At 44.0% G+C, this 22,054-nt stretch overlaps 1 protein-coding gene across 3 annotated transcripts in view; it reads left to right on the top strand.

The window, feature by feature from the left end:
- CDC42 (cell division cycle 42) overlaps positions 1 to 21,799 on the top strand; it is a 128,997-nt gene extending 107,198 nt beyond the window's left edge. For 2 of the 3 annotated variants that reach the window (XM_069240770.1, XM_069240768.1), the window contains exon 6: positions 20,410 to 21,799. In XM_069240770.1, coding sequence (XP_069096871.1) covers positions 20,410 to 20,499 — 90 coding nt within the window. In that variant the 3' untranslated portion in view covers positions 20,500 to 21,799. Of the gene's footprint in view, positions 1 to 19,072 lie in introns of all 3 variants that reach the window. The other variant, XM_069240769.1, reaches the window with a different exon arrangement.
- The last annotated feature ends 255 nt before the right edge of the window (positions 21,800 to 22,054 follow it).

Raw genomic sequence — 22,054 nt, 5'->3', positions numbered from 1 at the left:
ACAACACACACTATAAACGGAAAATCTCTCTCTGAAGGGATCTGCATTGATAATTATGAGCACAGAATAGCCTGCCCATGTGTAGGGACCCTGGAGCAGTTCTCTCAAAGTTACATATTTAAAATATATTTGCCCTTCTTCAGAAACACCAGAAGATACATGTGGTAATTGCAGCTTTTGGACAGGCCATGGTGCTAGTTTCGTTTATTATTTTTAGGAAATAGAAGTAAAATCATTCAGCTTTTTACTTTCCTTTGCACCTGTAGGTGGGAGTTTAGACAGTTCTTTTTGCTGGCTCCTACTGACTGAATCCTGGAATAGATCTCTGCTTTTTTTAAAGGCTTTTTCATTTGCATGTTTTCAGAAAAAACTATTAACTCAACATCCTATAGGCCAAAGATTATTTTCTCATATTTTCCGTCACAGGAAATAGTTGTATTTTTGCAAAAATGTTTGCCCTTTTTACAAAATGCAGAGAATGTGGCATACAAATGGCACACTCACAGGCTCTGTATCCTCTGTTTGCCAGATTCACATGACCCCCAAAACTCTCTCCTGAGAAACTTCATCTACATGGTGCAGCCCTGAAGATAACACAAGAATCTCTGACTGTGGAGACATCTGAGGGGTGAGGGAAGACTGTTCCCTATCTCATTTCCTGAATCTTACCTACTGAGGACTCCTGCAGGGGGAAATACAGAAGAAGATCCCATGAAAAACTATGTTGCTGTTTGACGTAGAGGACATAAACTTTAAGAAGAGGTGTAAAGCACCTGCTTACTTGCCATCCAGGGCTGGTTCAACGTTAAGGAGGCTGTCTGCGTAGAGAGGTACTTCAATGACAAGGCACCAGCCGACATCGAGCTTGCACGTTGAGGCATGGTTTGATGCCAAACCATTCTTCCGTTTCACAGGAGAAGACAACAGAATGGCTTTTACTCATGAAATCTTGCAGGCTTCGACAGAATTGGAGTATCCCATAGCCTACTTTCAGTGTAGACCAGCTACTCCACTCATCATATCGGATTCTCTATATTTCATGCCTTCTGCAGTCCCATCCCCCTTAACCCCAAAGTTCAGGAAGTCTCCTTCTCCTTTTACTCATGCCTACCACTGGTATGACTTGTTGCAGAGGAAATCTCTCCACCAAATTAGCCATACACTCTCCCTGCCACCACTAGCACCTCCACCAAGGCACACAACTTGTACCAACCCTCACATCGTCCGATCGAGAGCAAGAATAAGGGCAGTATCCCATTGTCGTCATTACTGTTCAGGATCTTCCAAATGTCAGTGCTAATGTGAAGACTCGATTCTCTATACCGATCGAGGTCCTCCCAACTACTTCATGTGACCTCGTTTCAGGTCCATATTCACCAGCATTGTCAGAGTCCTCATTAGCAAGGATCTCTCTTGTCAATGATTTTAACACATTACAGGAGGTTATCAGAGGCACCAACAAATTAATATTGACTTGCTGCCTACAGCAGCCACCGCATTGGGTATTTTTGAGACACTGCATCAACAGTCCATCACCTGACGATTGCTACGTCTGGCTCTCCGTCTCATTGCATCAGTCATGAATTTATTCTTGACTCTAGCATCTGTTATGGCTGCACCAGCCTGTCTACAGAGAAGGTACAGAACTCTAGATCAGGATCCATTATTTCTTCATATGGATCCTAGACAAAACTCGGTCATCGTTTCTGCTGCCTCAAAACTACATACCACAGCCCTGTCTTCCACTGTTCCTCCTGACAAAGAAAGGAAGAACTTGGATTATGTGTGGAGAAAAATGTGTGGCAGTTTTGCTGTCACTATGAAGGCTGTGAGCTTGTCTGCACTTCTTGGAAAATCTTAAGTCAGTCTGGGACTCTATTCAACAATATACATATAGAAACCTTTCCAAGAAACCGGCTTCAAGAATTCCAAGAGATTGTCAACAAGGGCATGTTGGTAGCAAACAAGATCATTAGTGCTACAGCTGATAACTCCATCCTAGGAGCTCACGGATACTGTCACGATTTAAATGTATGCAACTCATACTGGCCCATACTCGCAGTGCTGAATTCTGAAACTCGAAACCAAAATCTTTAAACTCCGTTTTTCATGGAAAACTCTGTTCGATTCTCAAGCTGGTGATAGTCTTGCATGGTGACAGAACTCGACACTCTGCTGCTTGTAATACTGGAGAAAAAGAAAGATAGTAGACATTCTTATAGGCCCTACAACAGCTGATATTTTCAGCAGTGGCTTCAAACTTCATTGGCCTCAGGTGTAACTGACTCAGCAGACAACAACACAAACCTGAGGCAGAGGAGGTAAACAACCATCTGCCCAAGCCACCAAACCAAACACAGTTGGCAAACAATTAGTGTCTCCTCCTCCTTCTGTTGTTACCCACTTGGGTAAGGGGAAATAACATCTTACCTGGAAGAATGGAGGAATATAACCAGTGCTAAATGTGTCCTGATAAATGTAATAAAAATAAATTGACACATTCAAGTATCCTGGTCCAGCAGTACCACCAAAGCAATCGTTGCCGTTCTATCGGGAAGAAGTGTCCATCCTCTTTCAAATCCATTTGATGGAAAAGGTCCTTCTCCTCTCAAAGCAATGGGAGTTTATTCCTGTTACTTTGTTTTGAAGACGAAGAAGGGGCCAAAGAAAGAGTCCAGACCATCTTATACCTGAAAAGTGAATACGTTGGTTTGCAAAGAGCAGGACTGGATGTTAGCTGTCCTTGAAATCTGCCCTCATGTCCCATCAAGGGGGGCAGACTATGCTCAATAAATTTGCAAGCTGCTGGTTTTCACATCCTGATAGTCAAGAAACATTGGAAATTCCTACGATTCAGAGTAGGAAGAGACCACTACCTATGTAGAGTTCTTCCTTTCACATGCAAATCTGCACCCAGACCTTTTCCAAATGCATGGCAGCTGCGCTGCTCACCTTACGAAAATGTAAAATATTTGTCTGCCCAAATCTAGATGACTGTCTCCTCAAGGTGTGGCTCATCAAGGCGTCTTCTTGCTAACAAGTGTGGCAACATTATCAAATTACGGTCATAATTCTCAGTGAACTAATTCTGCATATAAATCACGAGAAATCCATCTCTGCCAAAAATCGAACTCGGACCATAGTGTCTGAATCCTCAGTCTTTCTGGTGCTCACATGAACCACCTTCAGATACATGACATGTGGTCTTTGAAGGAGCAGCCTTACTGTATCAACCTACTGAAGGTGAGAGCAATGCACCTAACCCTAAAGTCTTCTCTCCTCGTTCAAACAGACACCCTCTGAACAAGCAGGGAGGACTGCGATCCAGACCTCTGTCCCCGGAGGCAAATACAGTCTGGAAATGGTTAATGACCAGGAATTTGATCATAGTTGTCCATCTACAAGGCATCCAGAATGTTTGAGCGGACTCTGTAAGCAGACTATTCTGGAGAATCACACATGGGTATTAAACAACACCATCCTTTAAGACCTCTTTTATGATTGGGGTTTCCCTCAAACAGATGTCTTTGCAGACTGAGGAAACCAGCAATGCTCCAACTTCGTTGCAAGGTTTTACCAAGGAGGCATGCTGGAGAATGTCCTATGGGTCACCTGGTAAGGCAGATTTCTTTCCGCCCTTTTCTCCCATTTTCCCCTACTGTGAACAGTGATTATTGAGCTGTCCACTTGAAAGCTAGAATAATTCTCATTGCTCCAGAGTAGCCATCACAGTGATAGTTAACACGTTTCCTTCACCTCTCAGAGCTTCCGCACAAGAGGCTTCTGTGCATTCTGGGCTTCTTCACAAGTTGAAGCCAGTTCCAACCTTCAACCATTGAGCTTTAGTATCTTGGCTCTTGAACTCCTACAAAATGGTCACTTGAGCCTTCCTCAGAAGTGCATAGATGTTTTGAGAAAATTCAGAAGATCTACAAGAACGTCCTTCCTATTTTAAATAGAGAAGATTCTGCATGGTGGGTACTAAAAACAATTTTAATCTTCTCACCTGGCAAGATGCGATTCTTTGATAACTCATTCATTTAACTAAGGAAAAGCTGCAGTTTTCCCCTATTAAAGTACATCCTGCTGCAGTCATGGCCTATCGAAAATGTCCATTACAAATGAACTTTAAACAAAAATTAAAAATGCTGTAGTCCAGGATTTCCTGCAGGGCATTAAGAAAATGTGCCCTCCTATCACGAGACCTTCCCTTTCATGTCAGTTGAATATTGTCCCTTCTCGCCTTAGGGGTCTTCCGTTTGAGCCTATTCATAAAGCCTCCCTTCAACGCCTATTCAGCAGGGCTTCCATCTTACTTGCTATAACCGTGACAGAGTTATTGAAATACAGGCTCTGTTCCCACGAACCTCACACAGTATTTCATTGTAATATGGTAGTGAGGAGGATCCATCCTAAGTTACTTTCTAAAGTAGTGCCTGGTTTTCAGGCAGATTAATAATTGCCTACTCTTTTTTTTTTTTTCTCAAACCGCCACATCTCCTGCAGAGAGAGCGCTAAATACTTTCAGTGTTAGGATGTTTTGATGTTTGATGTTTTGATGATGGCACTAAACCTTTCTGAAAGTTAATACGTCTATTTGTAAATTATGGTCCTTTGTGCACCAAGTTTGTCACTTTCAAACAATCCTTGTTTAGTTGGATTGTCTCCTACATAATCCTGTGTTACCAGACAGCCAACAAAGCCTTAACTGGGAGACCTAAAGCCCATTCCACCAGAAGAATGGAACTTGGAAACATCCCAATCTTTGAGATCTGCAAAGCTGCAGCTTAGAGATCTGTTCACACCTTTACAATATACTGTCTTGATTCAGGTGCAAGAGCAAATGTTCAAGTCGGGCACGCCTCTCTATCTCATCTACTCACTTAAATATAATGCCTCATTTCTCTCTTCCTTTGTGGAATTTTTAGGAGATGAGCTAGCTAATCTATTCGGAGCTTATGATTATCAGTAAAGATCCCCTGAGAGGGAAGGAATGGTGTAGGAAGTTGGCTCTGTATGCACTATTTCAAAGTAAGGAATAGTATGCACAGAGTCCAAGGGTTCCCCTTAGAGGTAAGATAGTGGCAAAAAGAGATAATACTAATGCTCTATTTTGTGGTAGTGTGGTCGAGCAGTAGGCTTATCAAAGGAGTAGGGTTAAGCATTCGTTGTACATACACACAGGCAATAAATGAGGAACACACACTCAGAAACAATTCCAGGCCAATAGGTTTTTGTTATAGAAAAATATCTTTTCTTAGTTTATTTTAAGAACCACAGGTTCAAATTCTACATGTATTATCTCATTTGAAAGGTATTGCAGGTAAGTACTTTAGGAACTTTGAATCATTACATTAGCATGTATACTTTTTACATAAAACACAATAAGTTGTTTTAAAAGTGGACACTTAGTGCAATTTTCACAGTTCCTGGGGGAGGTAAGTTTTTGTTAGTTTTGTCAGGTAAGTAAATCACTTACAAGTCTCAGGTTTGGGTCCAAGGTAGCCCACCGTTGGGGGTTCAGAGCCACCCCAAAGTTACCACACCAGCAGCTCAGGGCCGGTCAGGTGCAGAGGTCAAAGAGGTGCCCAAAACACATGGGCTTCAATGGAGAGAAGGGGGTGCCCCGGTTCCAGTCTGCCAGCAGGTAAGTACCCGCGTCTTCGGAGGGCAGACCAGGGGGGTTTTGTAGGGCACCGGGGGGGACACAAGTCAGCACAAAAAGTACACCCTCAGCAGCGCGGGGGCGGCCGGGTGCAGTGTGCAAACACGCGTCGGGTTTACAATGGTTTTCAATGAGAGATCAAGGGATCTCTTCAGCGTTGCAGGCAGGCAAGGGAGGGGGGGCTCCTCGGGGTAGCCACCACCTGGGCAAGGGAGAGGGCCTCCTGGGGGTCACTCCTGCACCGGAGTTCCGTTCCTTTAGGTGCTGGGGGCTGCGGGTGCAGTGTCTTTTCCAGCCGTCGGGAAATGGAGTTCAGGCAGTCGCGGTCAGGGGGAGCCTCGGGATTCCCTCTGCAGGCGTCGCTGTGGGGGCTCAGGGGGGACAGCTTTGGTTACTCACGGTCTCTGAGTCGCCGGAGGGTCCTCCCTGAGGTATTGGTTCTCCACCAGTCGAGTCGGGGTCGCCGGGGGCAGTGTTGCAAGTCTCACGCTTCTTGCGGGGAGTTGCAGGGGTCTTTAAGTCTGCTCCTTGAAACAAAGTTGCAGTTCTTTTGGAGCAGTGCCGCTGTCCTCGGGAGTTTCTTGTCTTTCTTGAAGTCGGGCAGTCCTCAGAGGATTCAGAGGTCGCTGGTCCCTTGGAAAGCGTCGCTGGAGCAGGTTTCTTTGGAAGGCAGGAGACAGGCCGGTAAGTCTGGGGCCAAAGCAGTTGGTGTCTTCTGTTCTTCCTCTGCAGGGGTTTTTCAGCTCAGCAGTCTTCTTCTTCTTGTAGTTTCAGGAATCTAAATTCTTAGGTTCAGGGAAGCCCTTAAATACTAAATTTAAGGGCGTGTTTAGGTCTGGGGGGTTAGTAGCCAATGGCTACTAGCCCTGAGGGTGAGTACACTCTCTGTGTGCCTCCTCCCAAGGGGAGGGGGTCACATCCCTAATCCTATTGGGGAATCCTCCATCTGCAATATACACTAGGATGTATATATTTCCTGAGGCTGTGGGAGGTTCAAGTGGACCCACTATGTCCACACCCACTCTTTTCAAAGGGGACCCCCACCACTGGAAGTGGAATGAGGGGGGCCTTTGGATGCCCACCTGTCTTACCACTGGCTTGACAGGTGGGGGCAGGAGAGGCAAAACTCCTTAACCTTCTGGGACATATTGGGCCAGTAGAAGTGGTTGACTAACCTCTCCCACGTCTTGGTTTGTCCCAAATGCCCAGCAAGGGGAATATCATGGGCTAAGGTCAGAATAAACTCTCTGAAACTCTGAGGCACTACCACTCCTTGTTATTCTCATTATTTTCTCCGGCCTTGCCGCCAAAAGTGGGGGCCGTGGCCGGAGGGGGCGGGCAACTCCACTAGCTGGAGTGTCCTGCGGGGCTGGCACAAAGGGGTGAGCCTTTGAGGCTCACCGCCAGGTGTGACAGCTCCTGCCTGGGGGAGGTGTTAGCATCTCCACCCAGTGCAGGCTTTGTTACTGGCCTCAGAGTGACAAAGGCACTCTCCCCATGGGGCCAGCAACATGTCTCGGTTGTGGCAGGTTGCTGGAACCAGTCAGCCTACACAGATATTCGGTTAAGGTTTCAGGGGGCACCTCTAAGGTGCCCTCTGGGGTGTATTTTACAATAAAATGTACACTGGCATCAGTGTGCATTTATTGTGCTGAGAAGTTTGATACCAAAATTCCCAGTTTTCAGTGTAGCCATTATGGTGCTGTGGAGTTCGTGTAAAACAGACTCCCAGACCATATACTCTTATGGCTACCCTGCACTTACAATGTCTAAGGTATTGCTTAGGCACTGTAGGGGCACAGTACTCATGCACTGGTGCCCTCACCTATGGTATAGTGCACCCTGCCTTAGGGCTGTAAGGCCTACTAGAGGGGTGACTTATCTGTACCTGCATAGGCAGTGAGAGGCTGGCATGGCAATGAGGGGAGTGCCATGTCGACTTACTCGTTTTGTTCTCACCAGCACACACAAGCTGGCAAGCAGTGTGTCTGTGCTGAGTGAGGGGTCTCCAGGTGGCATAAGACATGCTGCAGCCCTTAGAGACCTTCCTTGGCATCAGGGCCCTTGGTACCAGGGGTACCACTTACAAGGGACTTATCTGGATGCCAGGGTGTGCCAATTGTGGAATCAAAAGTACAGGTTAGGGAAAGAACACTGGTGCTGGGGCCTGGTTAGCAGACCTCAGCACACTTTCAATTCAAAACATAGCATCAGCAAAGGCAAAAAGTCAGGGGGTAACCAGGCCAAGGAGGCATTTCCTTACAAATGGTTTCTTACCTGTAATCATAGTTCTCTCCGAAAGGAATCTCCATTGAAATTATAAGCACCCCTCCCTCCACCCTAGAGAAAAGATCAATTAAGATCAACTGTCCTTTTACTGCATAAAAAAAAAAAACGGACTACTCTGCCACCTTAGGGGCATGATGGGACACTGAAGGCCAGGGATCCCTTATAGACACAGTATTCTATTCTCGTAGTTTTTAGTGCTGCAGCCTTTACACCTTTACAGTTACACTACCTTATACTTCATTAACATTCACTTGAAAAAAAAAAAAACTCAAAGGCTTGTGAAGGATGTTTTTAAAAGGTCACTTTTGCTTATTTTGGTGACTTTTTTAAAGGCTGAAGTACCTCTTGACGTTGACAACCTCCTCTGCTATGTCAAACTAGCCCTTGGTGGCGAGCAAGTAGGGTCTGTTAGTCTTCTCATCTTCTGTGTCCTTAACGTGAAATGGGGACCTAGTTTCTCACCGAATCTTCTTTTGTATCTCCCCCTGCGGGAGTCCTCGGAAGGGGATATATAGGCACTTGTGCAGGGGACAGTGTCCCCTTCCCCCTCACATGTCTCTCCAGCCAGAGAATCTTGATCTTTGGCACCCCACTTGACCACGGAGGTGAATTCTCTGTCTCTCAAAGTACATATGAAAAAGGTCCTGCAGAGAAGACCTGAAATGGTGTTGTGAACCTGGGAAACAGGATATAAATCCTGCCTGAGTCTCTGTGCAACCTGTCTCACCCTCCTCCCTACAAGTGTGTGGCTCAGGTTGCATATCTTATCTTTATTAATGAATTCTCTTTTCGCAATGCACATGTGCACCATATTTTGTTTACTTGTCACTCCATAATACCTGCTGTGTGAAAAACAGTCTAACATGGAGTCTGTGCCCATGAACACTGACAACAAACGGTGAAGTTGCACTGAATCCTGTGACACAAAAGACTTTCTTAGAAGAAAATCAACTTGCAAGCATTCTGTTCTAACAGTAGATGGCAGGAGTGTGCAGAGCACATGAATCTACAGCACTACACACTACAAACCTATGCTTACAGGGTAAGTAATAGTTTTCTTTTTTTTGCTTATTGAGAGTGCATGGTTTACCTCGGCCTCCCCTGGGTACTTCTCTCCCCGTTCTGCTCAGTGTTGCACTCTTGTCTGTCTGCTTTTCTCCTCCTGTACTGCTTTAATTTCTTTTTGATTAAGCACTCCATAAGTTCATGTGTTTCCAGACTGTCTCCTATGTGTGCTTCTCTTCTGCCCCCTGTGCCCTGTTGCTGTCTCTCTCTCATGTGCCTCTCTCCTCCTACCTTCACTCTTGTGTTGCTGTCTTGCCCATGTGGTTCTGAGCTGTTTTCTTCCTTTTGTGCTTCATCACCTGCAGCAGTGTGTGCTACTTTTACCCTCCCGTACCTCATCCGTTACTCCCCTACCTCATCCGTTACTCCCCTCAACACGCATAGTCCTCCCCCCCCTTTTTTTAATACAAAAGTCATTTTGCACTATATTTTATCAATTAAAGAGTAAAACCATAAAAGCACTGCAAAAGGCCACTCTCATTCTGTTGTTCCTGTGCTTTCATGGTAAATTTTTATTGCGGATGGCACATAATTATGTGAAGCGATGTAATAAAGTGATTTCAAGAATTTCGATAAAGTGGAAATGTGGTGAATTACACCGTGGTCATTTAAATTTGACCTAGATTTAAACAAGACCCACCAATACCAGATCCGCCACTAGATATGTTAATTGTGTCAGCAGCCAAACAAAATTATGCTACAACGCCACTTACTGTGCCACCAAATAAGGAGCTTAAACAATTGAGTTCAGTATGCGAAAAGGCGTGTGGTGCCTCATTAAGTGCACTAAAGACTGCTGGTGCTTCTTCATTGTTGAAGACAGAACCCTTTGAGTCTCCAATGATTTTTAGACCATTTGCCTATGCTGGTCCTGAGTCATTAATGCTGTAGATGACTTCAGACCTAAATGCTTATAGGTACCAGGGGCGGATTCTCTGCTACGGTGGAGAAGCGCCTCACCCGCCGCCAGCAGCAGCAGCAGCTGCAAACCTTCTAAAATGCAGTAATATATGATTATCATTGTTTTATTTTTAAAGGCCTGGCGCCATGGGGGCATGACAGCCATGGAGAGGAGTGCACAGAGCACTCCCCTCAGTGCACATTTATGTTTGGGTGGCACAGGACTGTGCTGCTACGTTGGAGAGAGCAGGCCCAGGCTCCAATTCTGCCTTGGAGCAGCCAGCCAGGGAGTTCCAGGCAATCGTAATGCTGCTCTGAGCAGTGTCAATGTTGGCCGCAGGGCAGGCTGGCGCACCTGCGCCTGCAGAGGGTGGAGATGCGCTGAAGGCAAGTCCCCCCTCCAAATATATCTAAATATATATATATTTATTTTTTTTAGATCGAGGGTAAGCGTTTAACCTGGTGTATACTTAAGTGTACTTATACTGTGGAAGGAAGCAATTTCATTTGTTGGTTGCAGTGTCCTTAACAAATTCTTGCTCGCTAGTGGCCAGTTCTGCATTTTTCTCCCTCCTTTTTCTGTCTCAGAGCAGTGACTAACTACTGTATTGTTTCACTTTGGTTTCTTTATCCGTTGCTGAGACGCACTACTTTATTTTTTATTTTTTTATTTCTTTGGTGGTCCCCCTTCACTGTGCCCGTGTGCTGTTTTAGGCTGGTAGCTGCCTGCGTTGTATTGCAGCACTCTGTTCCTCCCACCTCCTTCCATGTCGCTGACATTTGTTTTGCCTTTGTTCCAGTGCTGACCTCTTCCCAGCTCCTAAATAAGTAAATTTTACTAAACAAACACCATATGCTCTCGCATAGTCTCCCTCTCCCTTTCTCCTTCCCTCCCTCCCCCTTCATCCTTCCCTCCCTCTCTCTCTCCAGCACTCTTGACATTGGACACATGCCATTGCTTATCTCCTTTATTGAGACTATAAATCTTTTCAGGCTGCTCTGCTAACTTCATTAGAGCTTTGTTGAAATGTGAAGCAAAAATGCTTGTTTTTATTTCCTACACAGCACGATCTCGCCAGGAGGTAATCGAGCACGATGGCCTCCCAGAAGTGAAACCGTCATGTGACTGGCTTTACTTCATGCGTTTTAATCGCCAGGCTTGTGGCAAACTTGGAGGTGACTCTACAGTGTAGCTGACTTCATAGCCCTACCAGCCTCTCGGAGTTGAGAGGAAAAATAGCTCTGCTTGAAGCTTTGGCTTGCTCCACACTTCCTTACGTGCGAGATGTGCATGCCTTTTATTTATCGATCGTATTTTACAGGATTCATTTACATTATAGATGCAAACAATAATGCTGCAGACATCTTTGTTTTTCTGATTTAGTTTTTTTGTTTTTAAAATATCTGGCTTAAGAATTGGACTATGCATTCCTTTTCAACATGTCCTTGTGTGGAGTTATCAGTGAAAGGGGAAGGTCTGGTTCCACAGATGAACATTGAACCAGACCTGGCATGTTAAATTTCTCCCTATAAAGTACAAAGAAGCGTATAGAAGGTATTTTCCTCTATAAGTTGTGTACAATCTTTTTCAAAGCCTTGCTCACCCATTGGCTAGCAAAGTGATCTACTGATCATACAACAGTGTGCAAATAAGAGACTTGCTGAATTGAGGTGTCGGTTTCATAAGCACACAGCTGAACTGAGCTGGCTCCACTGCCAGTCTATGAAAATAGTCGACTTACTGCAGCCCTTGCAGTTAGTTCAGCGTGTTGGGCATGACTCTATCCCACTTTTCTGATTCTTTTTGCGGAATGAAGTTCTACAAAAATGAAACGTAGGCACTAGTTATAACTCACATTCAAGGTCTTTCCGAAACTACGTGCAACATCTTTGCTGTGCAGAATTAAAAACAGAAGTTGAGGGATGTTATGCTTCTTACAAATGGGGTATTCATTGGAAACTCTCCAGGATCCTGAATGGCACCCTGCTGGTTTCAATTATGGAGCTCCGAAGAATGTAGAATTCACTGGAAGGAGAGATGTTTTGTGACTAGGAGGAATCTTAACGACCTTCTTGCCTTTCTCCCCTTCTACTCACAACAACGCCTCCAGCAGTTCGGACCAGTGGTGTAGCTAAGGTTAAGGGGGGACGTCCGCTGCTTGGCGAGACCATAATGGAAAACAATGCTATTGCTAGGTTGTATTCCATTTCTTACCTCTACTTGCGAAGGTGCCTTTATGAGCTGAAAATAAATGGCTTTTTAAAGAGAAGTACGTCACTACTCTTGACATAACTGTGAAGATAGCTGGCTTATGCCCTCGCTGAATTATATTGGGGAACTTCTCACAGTTTAAAATGTTCATTAGATCTTTGAGGTCAAAATAAACATGTGCTGATAACAGTCACAGAATGTGACATCAGACAAAATAAAATGTTATATTGTAGCAACCGTAATAAAGCGATATAATGAAGCAGCACTTTCTTTTGTGATTTCCTTTGCAAGAAAGATCTGCTATATTTTAGCGCTTTATTACTTTTGCTGGAGATAGCGGAACAAGGTCTGTGGAAGTGTTTTAGTTATATGCATGGCAACTGGAATTATGTGGCAGGAAAGAACCAAATTATGAGGCAGGGTTGACCAATGTTTTGGCACTGTAGGAGGCTGGCCTGGCTTGTGGTGGGTACCAAAGGTACTTACACCTTGTGCCAGGTCCAGTTATCCCTTAATAGTAGAATAGAGGTGTTTCTAGCAGCTTAGACTGATAGAAGGTAGCTATGGCAAAGTAGCTTAGGCTGAACTAGGAGACTTGCAAAGCTTCTACTATACCACTTATGTCATATGCACAATATCATAAGAAAACACAATACACAGAGTTACTAAAAATAAAGGTACTTTATTTTTATGACAATATGCCACAAGTATCTCAGTGAGTACGCTCAGTAAAAAGGTAAGTAATATACACAAGTTATATGTACACAAACCCAAAACAGGTAAGTGAGAGTCAGAAAAGTAATGCAAACAGTGTAGAATTACAATAGGTTGCAATAGGTGAACATAGGTCTAGGGGCAACGCAAACCATATGCTTCAAAAGCGGAATGCGAATCACCAATGGACCCCAGATCTAAGGGAGCTTGTAGGGGGTTGCTGTGAGTAAGAAAATAGTCAGGGTGTCCAAGATACCCCACCCCAAGACCCTGTAAAGTACACCCACTACCCCAAAAGATCACAATAGTCACGATAGGGGGATTCTGCAAGAACAACAAACACCAGCAGTGCACTGAAAACGGATTCCAGGATCTGAGGACCTGCAAAGCAAGGGGACCAAGTCCAATAGTCGCGACAGTGTCCGGTGGGGGGGTAGGAGCCCAGGAAACCCCGGATGAAGGTGCAAGGAAGCTGCCTCCGGATGGAAGAAGCTTGGAATTCTGCAAGAACGAAGAGGACTAGGAACTTCTCCTTTGGATGGAAGATGTCCCACGTCGCGATGAAGGTTGCAGAAGTGTTCCCACGCAGAAATACTGCAAACAAGCCTTGCTAGCTGCAAGGGTCGCGGTAGAGGTTTTTGGGTGCTGCTGGGGACCAGGAAGGACCAGGATGTCGCCCCTTGGAGGAGACCAGGGGGGCGCTCAGCAACTCAGAGAGCCCCCACAAAAGCAGGCAGCATCCGCAGAAGCACCCGAACGGGCACTTAGAAGATTTGTGAACCAGAGTCCACGCAGAGTTACAAAGGAGGGTCCCACGACGTTTGAGTCCAACTCAGAGGGTTGACCACTGCAGGACTGAGTGCTGGGGACCCAGGCTAGGCTGTGCACAAAGGAAATCTTGGAAGAGTGCACAGGAGCCGGAGCAGCTGCAAATCACGCAGTACACAAGTTTGCATTCTAGCGTGGGGAGGCACTTAACGCCACCAAACTTGGACTGAAGGATCACTGGACTGTGGGAGTCACTTGGATAGAGTTCCTGTGTTCCAGGGCCCACGCTCGTCAGGATGAGATGGGACCCAGAGGACCGGTGATGCAGTCTTTTGGGGCCTGCGTTAGCTGGGGGAAAATTCCATCGACCCACAGGAGATTTCTTCTGGGCTTCTAGTGTAGGGTGAAGGCAGGTGACCCCCAGGGCATGCACCACCAGGAAACAGTCGAGAAAGCAGTCATGATGAGGCGCTACAATGTTGCTGGTGGTCGTCTTGCTACCTTGTTGCGGTTTTGCGGCGTCCTGGAGTAGTCAGTGGTCGATCCTTGGTAGAAGTCAAAGAGGGAAATGCAGAGGAACTCTGGTGCGCTCTTGCATTCGTTATCTGAAGAATTCCCCAGAGGAGAGACCCTAAATAGCCAGAAAAGGAGGTTAGGCTACCAAGAAAGGCGGATTTGGCTACCAAGAGAGGTAAGAGCCTATCGGAGGGGGTCTCTGACGTCACCTGCTGGCACTGGCCACTCAAAGCAGTCCAGTGTGCCCCCAACACCTCTGTTTCCAAGATGGCAGAGGTCTGGGACACATTGGAGGAGCTCTGGGCACCTCCCCTGGGAGGTACTGGTCAGGGTCACTCCCCTTTCCTTTGTCCAGTTTCGCGCCAGAGCAAGGCTGGGGGATCCCTGAACCGGTGTAGACTGGCTTATGCAGAGATGGTCACCATCTATGCCCATCGAAGCATTTCCAGAGGCTGGGGTAGGCTACTCCTCCCCAGCCCTTCACACCGATTTCCAAAGGGAGAGGGTGTAACACCCTCGCGCGGAGGAAATCTTTTGTTCTGCCTTCCTGGGACAGGGCTGCCTGGACCCCAGGAGGGCAGAATCCTGTCTGAGGGGTTGGCAGCAGCAGCTGCAGTGGAAATCCGGGAAAGGCAGTTTGGCAGTACCCGGGTTCTGTGCTAGAGACCCGGGGGATCATGGAATTGTCCCCAGAATAACAGAATGGTATTGGAGTGACAATTCCATGATCTTAGACATGTTACATGGCCATGTTTGGAGTTACCATTGTGACGCTATACATAGGTAGTGACCTATGTATAGTGCACATGTGTAATGGTGTCCCCGCACTCACAAAGTCCGGGGAATTTGCCCTGAACGATGTGGGGGCACCTTGGCTAGTGCCAGGGTGCCCACAAACTAAGTAACTTGGCACCCAACATATAGGTGACTTATAAGTTACTTATGTGCAGTGAAAAATGGCTGTATAATAACGTGGACGTTATTTCACTCAGGCTGCAGTGGCAGGCCTGTGTAAGAATTGTCTGAGCTCCCTATGGGTGGCAAAAGAAATGCTGCAGCCTATAGGGATCTCCTGGAACCCCAGTACCCTGGGTACCTCAGTACCATATACAAGGGAATTATATGGGTGTACCAGTGTAGTGTGCCAATGAGAATTGGTAAATTTAGTCACTAGCCTGCAGTGACAAATTTTGAAAGCAGAGAGAGCATAAACTCTGAGGTTCTGGTTAGTAGAGCCTCAGTGATACAGTTAGGCACCACACAGGGAACACATACAGGGCACATACTATGAACACTGGGGTCCTGCCCGGCAGGATCCCAGTGACACAAGGGCTAAAACAAACAAACATACATGAATACATACTTACATAGATAGATACATACAGTGAAATTGGGGGTAACATGCCAGGCAAGATGGTACTTTCCTACAGGCACATAAAGTCCAATTAGGCATTTACAATGCCAATAGCTCTTAACACTCGCAAGTGCAAGACCTATTGCATTGCAAATGCTTATTTTTGTTTTGTTCCACCTGCCCTGCCACTTTGCCCAGTCGCCAGCCGTGACTGATAGATTCTTCCGCGGTTTGACTGCAAAAGGTTCTGGAATCCTGAAGCTCAGCAACATATCCCTAACCTTTCTTTCTCAGGTAATACTTTGTTTGGCTCTCGTACAAAAGGTGAGCTCCACCATATGGAGTCTGAGATCGAGATACTTACGGTAGTGGTCCCGTTAAAAATGTAATATAAATACACTGTGGTACAAATCCTTCCGCAGGCCTTTTTATCCAGTGTTAAATCTCTTCAGTGGCGCCCCAAAGACAGCTTTACTATCAGCTGAAGTATTGAAATAAAGTGGCCATCAACCTTCAGCAGCTACCTGGAAGCCCCCAGCAAAAAAAGCCCAATTCCCTCTGCTAAATTAGTTACTTCGGTAGAGGGAAGCATCTTGCACCATCTGCAAGAATATGAAAAATTACGTGACTGGTGGGCTCTGAATACTGTAGAAGATGAATGATCACTGAGATTCAAGTCTCTTAGGTGTTCCTCTGAGAATTTCCTTCCGAAATTATAATAACTCCAACAAGAAGCCAGCACATTTTGGGAAAGTCCTGCAGTGAATACGGTCTCTTGTCACCGGAAGGAAATAGGCATTTATTACCATTGCTTTCTGGTTCAAAGGAAAGGACCCAAACAGACTTTCAGTACTATTCCCTTTATCAGGAAGCATCTAACATTGAAATCTGTTTTTCCTAGTAGCTGTATCTTAAAGCCTAGATTAAGGCCCTGTATAGCCATAAACCTTAAATTGTGTTCTGTAAGAACAAGGTCGTGAGGAAAACGGTTCCGTCCCAAAGTAGTGTCAGACTTTCCAAGTTAATCTGACCATTTCATTACCGCTTTCGTCCTAAATTCATCCTTTCCAGAAGAGAGAGACCCCTTCATACTTTAGTTGTAAAGTGTTTCTAATTCTGCGTAGTCAAGACTAGAGATTGCAGATAGTCTGAACTTCCACCTTGTTTAAGGGCCCACTAAAACGGAGTTAGCCACTATAGTTTCTTCCCAGTTAGATAGCCTATTGATTGTTAACAAATAGCATGGGGAAAAATATATTATAGGTCGTCTGAGTCATGTCCCTATGGCAGACATATGTTAAACTGCCCCTCGGTGTTCTTCAATACGACTCGAGGGCTGGTGAACAGGTAAGTCATAGGGTACCTGTTTGGGTAGTTTGCATGTTTTTTTTTTTTTTTTGGTTCATTCCTCTGCTTTATTATGTGGAATAGGACACTGTTTGTGACTTAAGATACATTGGAGGAGAAGGAATGTTTTATGTCAGACTCCTCAAATTATCACTGACGGGACATGGAGGAGTGAGATACCCTAATTGGGCAGTTTTGGTTTTCCTGTGTTTTATTTTCTGAAGCCTGTCTGCTTACCTTTCTCTTTTTCCACTTTTCTTTTAAAAATGAGAGTTGCCAATATAGCCTTCGGTTAGGCTGCAATAAAGTTCATTTGATGCTTAACATTGGGTTTTCGGCTGAAAATCATTGTACCTCTGTATGTCTTTTATCGGGAGACCTTCTTGGGTCACTACGCAAGCAGCAGTGAGGTGAGGGGACTTCGTGGACTATGGACGCCCTTCACAAAGGTTGAACATAAAAAGTGCATTAGGAGGACTGGCAAGGGCCTCGTTGTTTTCAGCAGAATAAACTCTCAGATCAGTCAGTGGTCTATTCAGCCATACTGAACCTGTGACGGATGAGCATAGTGCCTCGCTAAAAAAACAAATACAAAAACTACGTAGCCTACTTTATGCTGTTAAAATTGAGTTTAGCGCAGGGAGCAGCGTTAGAATGACCTTTTTGGAGTGGTCTGAGTGATCCTGCTTGCACACTGAAAGGCAGCCAGTTTGGCAGCAACCTGAAGGTGTAAGGGGTTCATAGAATTCCTACAAAACGGGACCTGAGCTTGGGCATTATTGGTTTCAGATAGCATAAGCCAAATGCTTAAGGGAGCACACGTCTCCTTTGTCACCCACATTACGTAATACCGATGTATGACAGAGATCGACAGTTGGCGTGAATGCGCTGTGCGCTCATGTTAGCGCTTGTGCATGGTATACGACATAATCATGCAAAAGATATGCCCCTACGCTGGAACATGTGAGTACGAAATTGTCTTCCAGTGAGGGAAGAATGTAAATATCGATGCTGTGTGATCTGGTGCCGTACGGCTTGAGCTGAGGTGGCAAAGCATCCTAGTTTGTGTAAGTGCCCGGGTTACCACTGGGCAGATGGGGACTGCAAAGCTACCTGCTGGCCGTATGCAGTAAATATCAAAGAAAACCTGTTTGGACAGTATCGGAAACATTTGGTTTAATACGGCACTTTAGTCACAATTGAGAGTGGAGTTCAGATGTATATTGACACCGTAAGAATGTTTTGACATTTTTTTTAAAGGGATGTATTGAAGATTTCAACAGCTTTCTCATAATACTGTCAGATGAGCCATGCACTGCAACAGTTTTACTATGCACAGTAAAGCAGTTAAAACCGACATCGCGGGAAAGCTAGAGCAGTTTGGACTGTTTCTTGTCAAAATGTAGCTCTTTTAATAATGCAACGTCCTTAGTGGTGTACTAGTATGGTAGATAATCTAAAAAAACTGTCTTCACGAAGGAGTTGAGAACATTTTAATGGAGATTTGACTGGACATTATTGCAGCTGAAAATTTAGTATTTCCTGGTGAAACCGAACTTGCTTTCACGTGCATGTGCATCGATTCTGTGGAGAAAACCGAGGCAAAAGGGGGCTTCCAAGTGTGTAAATGATTACCAACAGTGGTTCAAATCTGTGGCACAACAACTTAGCTCTCCTTGATTACTTAAATGTTCTTTGCCATAATACATCTTTGTTAAACTTACATTATTTTTGACTGTTTTGGCTGTGATCGTCAAAAATGTAGCTATAAGGGGTAAAAACTAATATGGATGCTTCTAAGCTGTTGTGCCCTTCTAATTACTGTGATACCACTGTTGGTATTACAGCAGTCTATTTTGAAACAGGATCCTGTGTTTGTTTTGCATTTAAGAAATTTCGAAGTGTTTAGTTCGAAATATTACTTACTATTCCGAACAGTAGACTTCTTTCTCTTGTTATCCCTCTAAGCTTCGCTCACTAACTAATTATGCTTCTTTGCATGTCTCTTTCTATAACATGTGACCCTTCACCCTTCTATCATCAATAGTTAAGTTCATATGGATTTTCAGACATCCGTTATCAGATAATTAAATTAGGTTTTGCCCTTTAGTAAAGCTGCCTTGTTTGTGGTTATGTTTGTCTGATTTCTGTCTACTTTGTCCTGCTTGCTCTTTGTATCTGCTTAATCTCTCTAACCCTCTAACATGGCTGCTGTTTTCTTTCCTTCCCCCCTGTCTTGTAGAGAGGTCTGAAGAATGTGTTTGATGAGGCTATCCTGGCTGCCCTCGAGCCTCCGGAAACTCAGCCAAAACGGAAATGCTGTATATTCTAAAACGTTTTCCCTCCCCTCTTCATGCTGCTTCCTCTGTCCTCTTGCTGTAGAAAGTCAGTTTAGAGATAAAACAACAAATAAAATATTCATATTGTAAAACATCTCCGTCTTTCCTTAAAATGTGACTAATTTCTTAATTACGTTCTTCTTAAAAGAAGGGTACATCTTGTTAATGCCTGATGTTAAACCAACAACTATTTCTACAATTTTTTGACACTGTTGCCTGTTGAAGTTGGATGCTTCCAGTCATGGCACACCAGTGAAACTTCCCTAAATATCGTAACAGAAAACTTGGAGGAATAAACTTGATTCGTGCTAGTAAATTTGTTTTTGTTAAATGTGCAAAACAAACGGCTTTTCTAATTAGCCAATATTGTAATGCATGCAAATGAGTTTCTTGATCACCCAGGTGGTTATAGTGCAGTTGGAACCTATGTTGACATTGTTTTGCCTGTCTGTGTTTTTAGCAGGTTGGGAATGATGCCAATTCGGCTGTCATTGTTTTGGTATGCCAGTGTGTGTAGCAGAACTAACTTACTGGATTAAACTTCAGTGTTGTGTACTGATGTGCTGCCATTGTATGTATGACTTATTGTTGACCTTTTTTATGATACTTGAAGAAAAAATATTTTCAGATTAACCGGTGTTGCTTTCTCAATGTGGATTTTAAGTCAAGATTGAGTGTGATTAACTTTCAAATCGTCCAATTCAGGCGTTTTTTGTTGTTGTTTTTTTTAATTATTTGGAAACGGATATCCTGATTTCATATGGAATTGCCGATCAATAGAAACAGGCTCACAATGTACTACCTAAATTGATGGTCTATGCTGTAACAATCTTAGCATGGATAGCCTACTATCAAGTGTCAACTTGCAGTGCTAACAAATGTCAGACTGAAAGGATTTGTGTGTAGCCATCAGCCCCCCCCCTAAATTGTTTGTATATTAATGAAGAAGAGTATTAAACATTCAGTGACTTTGTTTTTTTTATAGTGACCTATTAGCCCCCCTAAAATCAGACAATTAAGCTAGGTAGCTGAGCAGCGTTTTTGAGGATGGATCAGAACTTGGATTTTATTTTTAAAGCAAAACGTTAATACTGTTGCAATGATCTATTCGTGGCGGCTTTGGGATGTTATTCACTGAGGGATGCTTCACAGCTGTTTAGGATTTTTCTGCCTTTAATGCTTTTATTTTGTGATACCAACCTAGATGCAACATCCCATTTCTTTCTTTGCCCCTTTTCAGAAAGGCCTCAAGAATGTATTTGACGAGGCGATATTGGCTGCCTTGGAGCCCCCGGAGCCGAAGAAGAAGCGCAAGTGTGTGCTGCTATGAACATTCTTCCACAGTCCCTGCCCCCCCCTCTTCAAAGCTGGTGTTGGCGTCATATTAAAAGCAATGTTTAAGGCAAACTAAGGATTAAAACTATAAAAGAATATTACATGTGTTTTTGCAATAATGACATTGGCCTGCACCCAAATCCACACAGTATAATGGTTTGACAAGAGGACATGCTAGTGTTCATCTTTTAGAACCCCTCGTTTGAACTTAATTTTAAGAAAAATTATGTATCGGAAACACTGATCAATCCTAGTTTTATTTTTGGTTACTGTTTTTTTTCAGACATGTTTGATTTTCAAACACCACCCTCCCCATTCCCTCCTAATTAACAGACTTGTGTTAGACTGTTTTATAAACTGCATCCCTTGTGCCACACTGCGAGGATGTCATTGTTAAATTTGCACATCCAGTGCACAGATCAGGGAGCATATTAGTTCCAAAACCTTATTGTTTCCTAAACGTCCATCACTCCTTTGAGAAGGAATGCACACACAACCTTTTGACAGTAATTTGTATCAATTTCTTCAGGGTCTGTTGTCTTGTGTAGTTCTCATTGGTGCAGGTCTGGAATACTAGGTGATGTAGCACACATCCACCCCCACCCCTCCAAAATGCCCCATACCGCCTTTCCTACTTGATTGCCATATTAACTAGTGAACTGGAACATGCATTCATTAGGAGTCTTAGGACTTTTGTACTTTACACATTAATTCTGGGTCCTTTTAACATTCATATGCTATATTAGGAAACTTAAAATTCGTGCATTCGGTACACCAGACTTGTTTTATTGTACAAATAGATTAATACTTGCCAATTGCCGCTACACACAACAAAGGTATAAAGCAAATGCACTTCTGAATATATTACAGCAGGTGACCTTTGCTGATGGCTACGTTTACCACAGAATGATTTCCCAGTCCACCTTGGTGAAGGTGGGAAGATAAACGATAAGTAGTAAGTTTCCTTTTGAATAAAGGATTGATATTTAGGCTAGCAATGAAGGGACCAGTCGGATGAATCATAACTGCAGGCAAGGTAATCAGTGCCGTGTAAGAACCTTTGTACCTGATTTAGGATAATTTAAGAGCATATTAAGGCTCTTACTTTAGACTCCAGTGTTAACATGGATTTTACTAAACTCTTTTTGGTTTGCTATTCCAAATTTTTGTTTTTAATATTTTGTGGAACATTCTTTGTTCCAAATTCCTAAATTCTTTGAACCATCGCTGTGTTTCATGTCTCGATTATTTGTATATGCATTCTTTTCAGATGTATTAAACATAAAATATCATAAGTCCGCCTAAGGTTTATTATTTTGGCTCTGTACTTTGTGCCCTATTTCTACTCAAATTGGCCTGCATAAGGGAAGCCTAAATCGGACCACATTACACAGTTTCGTATTTCTCTGTTTCAGACTTAGTCAATTCTGAATGTACAAACATATTTATGTCCTCTACGTATTAGGCACCTCTCCATCGTGAGATCTTCATTATTAGTCTTAGACAATGAATATTCCTACCTGTGCGAAAAAGTTATTTTAAAGGAAAAC

The sequence above is a fragment of the Pleurodeles waltl genome, chromosome 6 (assembly GCF_031143425.1).
Source record: "Pleurodeles waltl isolate 20211129_DDA chromosome 6, aPleWal1.hap1.20221129, whole genome shotgun sequence".
Lineage (NCBI taxonomy): Eukaryota > Metazoa > Chordata > Amphibia > Caudata > Salamandridae > Pleurodeles > Pleurodeles waltl.
This window is presented reverse-complemented; position numbering and strand designations above follow the sequence as displayed.